The sequence below is a fragment of the Penaeus vannamei genome, unplaced genomic scaffold (genome assembly GCF_042767895.1).
Source record: "Penaeus vannamei isolate JL-2024 unplaced genomic scaffold, ASM4276789v1 unanchor4365, whole genome shotgun sequence".
Taxonomy (NCBI): Eukaryota; Metazoa; Arthropoda; class Malacostraca; order Decapoda; family Penaeidae; genus Penaeus; species Penaeus vannamei.
Genome location: NW_027217345.1, coordinates 7,501 through 12,310, shown reverse-complemented (window position 1 = coordinate 12,310; position 4,810 = coordinate 7,501). Strand labels below are relative to the sequence as shown.

At 32.6% G+C, this 4,810-nt stretch overlaps 2 protein-coding genes across 2 annotated transcripts in view; one reads left to right on the top strand and one right to left on the bottom strand.

Moving 5' to 3' along the window:
- Positions 1 to 366: 366 nt before the first annotated feature.
- LOC113815688 (fructose-2,6-bisphosphatase TIGAR) lies at positions 367 to 2,475 on the top strand (the record flags this gene model as incomplete). The annotated part of the gene is given in 3 exon segments (XM_070120292.1): positions 367 to 471; positions 1,012 to 1,181; positions 1,500 to 2,475. Coding segments are annotated over 3 exon segments (345 nt in total), but the record flags the coding sequence as incomplete, so codon positions are not given.
- The window catches only part of LOC113815685 (calmodulin-like protein 4), a 3,706-nt gene continuing 1,220 nt past the window's right edge, over positions 2,325 to 4,810 (bottom strand). The window contains exons 3-5 of the mRNA XM_027367711.2: positions 4,449 to 4,580; positions 3,115 to 3,297; positions 2,325 to 2,903 (exon numbers count right to left, since the gene is read on the bottom strand). Coding sequence (XP_027223512.1) covers positions 2,803 to 2,903; positions 3,115 to 3,297; positions 4,449 to 4,580 — 416 coding nt within the window. The 3' untranslated portion in view covers positions 2,325 to 2,802. The remainder of the gene's footprint in view (positions 2,904 to 3,114; positions 3,298 to 4,448; positions 4,581 to 4,810) is intronic.

Here is a 4,810-nt window from a genome sequence, read left to right as displayed (position 1 = left end):
ATCCTTAAAAAAAACTAATCACAGTTATGAAAATACAGACAATGTGTATTGCATAACAAATATTACTCATAAGGCTAGGCATATAAAGTGTAATGACTTTTAAACATTATATCCTTTTTTATAAAGCTTTCAAATTGATTATACATACTTAGAAATAATAAATATATGGAAATGAATTCCACACATATGAAATATATCAAAGCAGCAATTTCTTGACTAAATTTAGTAGTTGAATAAAAAAAAGAAAGTTTAAATTTTATTGTAATAATTTTCATGAAATGTGTTAATATCTCCGCAGATGAAAATAGATACAAAGTATTCATATAAAGAGAATTTTCAGTAATGTCAGGGATTCTATTTTTTCAGGAATTATGTCAGTCAGTCTATGACAAGAATAAATCTCAGGGAGAGAGTACCTCAGATTTGCCTGCAGAAGATGGTGACGAAGCAGAAGTTGCAGGTGAAATGCAGGTAGATAGACTTGTGGTTTTCATTTTTGGTTTAGTGAAGAAATATGTATCTTCCTCTCCCCTTTTCAGATCATAGAGCATTGATAATTAGTGGCAGGTCTCTTTGTGGTTCAGGGTAGTAAGAGTCAGATAAGATTTATATATGAAACAATAATCTGGTATTAGAATTCTTCCTTATATCAAGTTTCTCTTTTTATGTTCTTGAGAAGACCTGTCACTTTGTTTACATTGGGTTAAAAAATTATGGCACACCTTATTTGTGATATATATTAATAAAAGAATTTAGACCCTCACAATCTAGTTTATGCTGAGGGATACAAGCTATAGCATATAAAAAAAAATCGTAGTTCAAATGGTTTAGCTATGAATATATTTCTCTATGAATGCACTTCTACATCTTTCAACACTAAAATGCTGATACAAGAAATTCGGCCTTATTATTCCATCCAGTTCTTTATTAGTGCCAAACCACTAAAACCTAACTGAACTTTGGTCAATTTCTCTATTTGTTATTAAAACCTCTACAATAAAACGTTTTCAGTCACTTATAGACTGCCCTCCAGTGGAGAATATACTTATAGTGGGCCATGGAGCAGCTCTGAAGCAACTCTACACCCACTTTCACACAACTCTGGGGTGTAATTTGCCAAGCGATCCCGACGTCCTGAATTCCATCTCACCAAATACAGGGATATCAGAGTACTTAGTTCAGTAAGTACTTTAGCTTTGGTTTGTTGGCTGATGAGATGGGAGTTGCATGTACTTTTCTTTTCTTTTTATGGGATACTATTCATTAAATTCTATTACTCCTGACATGTATATTTTCACATACATAGGAATAAGATAACAAACAGCTCATGAGATACAAGTCACTAAACAGTACAAAACAACATTACCCTGCATGAAACAACCCCACTTGGATGTATCTTCATGTCTTCACTTTTTGTTTATATTCTAGCCATGTAACCTACTTGTCGAGTAGTGGCTTTGCCCCATAATTGACATTTTTCCCTTTTCTCCCAATTCCAGATATTCTCCAAGGAAGTATATAATGCACTGCCAACGAATTCATGATGGAGAACACCTGAAGGATCTCTAATGATGTTGGACTTAAGGAATGTCTTATTGCACGTGCAACAGTGGCCTTCATCAGCTGCAAATCTGGAAAATGCCTTGCAATCTTTGCACGTCTTAATATTATCAGTAGTTGTTTGATGGAAAGACTGTAGCTGATGGATGTGTAGGGGGATTGCGATGTTTGTGTTTTGAGTGATGTAATTGTATTCATTTCTTTTATGTGAATTTTATTAGTAATGGTGATTATTGTAACCATGTAAAGATTTTTTTTATGGTAATGACCAAGACATTGGCTATAGTTATTATTATGATCATGAAAGATTTGATTGTCATTAATAATATTGAATTTTTTTTTTTTTTTTTTTTTTTTAATCTCCAGTCTTTTCAGTTTTTAGTATTCAGCTTTTTGTTTTCTTTTGAAATAGTTTATATTTAAATGATTTCTCTAGCCTTTTCAGTATTCAGTATTTATCTTTTTTTTTGTACATAAATTTAATGATCTTACTTTATCATAAAAGCATGTAAAAATAAATTGATTATGTTTTTTATTAAAATGATATAAAGTAATGGCCCACTGATACAATTACACAAACAAGAGAGGAATGGTTGATGGTATTCACAAGTGGTATTCACTACAGTTCTGACTGGAGGGTGATTTGGTAGCATACACACTGTACATAGTCAACGCTGCGTCTTCCTCGAGGCTGTGTAATACATTTTAAAAGCATAACTATTTATTTTTAATGTGACATCTGAAGAAAGGTTAATAAGATACAGTTTTCTTTATGTATAAATTATTTATTTATTGTATGTATCAATAGTCCCATTTGTAGCTCTAATTACTATTAAAATTTTGACCCAAGGTGACAATCTTTGGTTGAAATTAAGTGCTTAAATTAACAAAGATTAAAATTATATATATACTAAATATATTTCTTTTAACATCAAAACTTTAACTTATTATTTATTGTTCTTCTAAGTGAACAATTAATCATTGTCAATATTATCACAATGTAGCATAATAAAATATACTAACATTAGTACAGCAAATCCATATGTATATATATATCTATATATTGAACACAAACCTTAATAAATATCAAATCAAGGCACTGCATTAATAGTGATATTACTATAACAAATCTATAGCTTATTTTGATGTACTGTAACAGTTATGCATCCTCTTCATAAATATTAAGAAAGAATCAGGCATTCATGTAACAGACACAAGGGCACACACAACCCTTCAGGACATTCAGTAATAGTCAGGCACAGGAGCACACACAATCCTGCAGAAGTCATGGTAGCGTACAACACCATTGGGGGAGATGTTGGCTTCGCGGAAGATCTGTTCAACTGGGAAAAAAAAAGAAGCCAAGAGATTTTAAAACTTTATCAAGAAAGGGCTCTGCTGTTGAAGAGAATGTTCAAGTTATATATTCTTTGAAAATGGTACCAGAATACCTTATTCAATATTTTTATTCATATCTTCATCATTTTTTCCCTTTTGAATCCAATTTATTTAGTTACTTATTTCATTATTTTTATTATTTTTTTCTCTCCTTACCTTCTTTGTGACTAAGCCGCTCACCCCACTGCAAGAGGATATGCCGCAGATCACGTGCTGGGATGCTGCCAGTGTTGCGTGGGTCATGCCCCTTGAAGGCGGCAAGGATCTCCTCTGGTATTTTCTCCACCTGGCTGTGCTTGTGCATCACGTCCAGGAAGTCAGGGAAGCTCATCTTTCCGCCTGAAAAAAAATTGTGTACAGGTGGGATTTTGACAGATCAAGATAGGTTTTAAAATCTGGGTGAGTTTAGGTGTTTTGTGATGCTATTCTTAAATACCTATGCATTTTTTTTTATAGAAAAAGTAAGTGGCTTTCATGTGAAAGCAGGAAGGGAGCAAGTAAGGTTGGAAGAAGTATTACAATCATAGCTGGTGATTTGCATTAATATGGGAACAGAAAGCAGAAAATCCTCTCAACATGGCTGATAAACTCCCTTTTAGAATCTTAACCAAATTTGTTAGGGTGCAAATAACAAAAATGTTTCTTAAATTATGACTAGAGGGTAATATAAATAATGCTTGAAGAACAGCATACAGACAAAGACATTTTGTGAAAATCAAAATGAAACGGCAAATGTGGTAAGGGAAGAACAAAAGAAACCTTAACTGTGAAAAGGGAAACAAAGTCCGCAAATTGGTACTTCCCCATTTTGTTCAGAATTTAATTTCAGGGATGATCAACACACACAACCAAATATGGAAAGCCAAGTGCATTAAATTCCCAAGCAATGACATAAGAAGCAAAAATTGAAAATAGCGACACGTGAAAGGTCATAAAAGTTATTATAGATAATAATACCTGTAGCAAATGAGTATAGGGGGCTGCATGATACATTTCTGAAATAATATGTTGAGAAAATGATAACCAGGGTAGTGATGAAAACAGATAAACTAGCTCTAAATCTGCACATGTTTGATTGTAAACAACAAATACAACTGAATAATTAATGATTACAAGCAAATTTGCGACTAGGCTTGTAAGATTCAATAAATAACTTGCCGATTATGTCATCAAGAAACTTGAAATTAGGATTAACATCTATTAGCATTAAACTGTAAGCTATTTGAGAATACAAGAAGATAAAAGGAAAAAATATACAAGTTGAAAAATTGGATGTAATGAATTAGACTCAGGTCCTGGAAATTATTGAATACAGGAAGAGGAATGAAAACCCTGAAAAATAACTTCAAATTAGTGACAGACAGAAAGAGGATAAAATGACATTAACAAGCAGAAAATACGGAAGAATGTACAAAGGAGATGAGACATGAGATTAGAGGAAATGAAGAGAGCAGAGAGAGGGAGAGATAGCATATGTGAAAAAATCTTACCTTTGTCTTTGAAGTATTTTTTAAGCTCAGAAATGGTTGGACTCATTCCAAGGGAACGCATAATCACAGTCAACTGGTCCAAAGTACGAATCTGTCCATTGCGAGCATAGAGAGAGAAACACTCCCTGAATTCTGTGGAGAAAAACATAATGCACATTTCAACTGTTTAATTGATCCAATATATCACGTCAAATCTGCAGTGAATAAAGGTTATTGATTATTTAATGAATTAATCAAAATTCTCTTACATCAGATATTAGTGGCATATCACCAAAACTGACTTCCTTGAATATATGGTCAAATAGGCTAAATAAAATTGCAGTTTGAAATTTCAAAAATGTACTGAATGTTACTAAAAATAC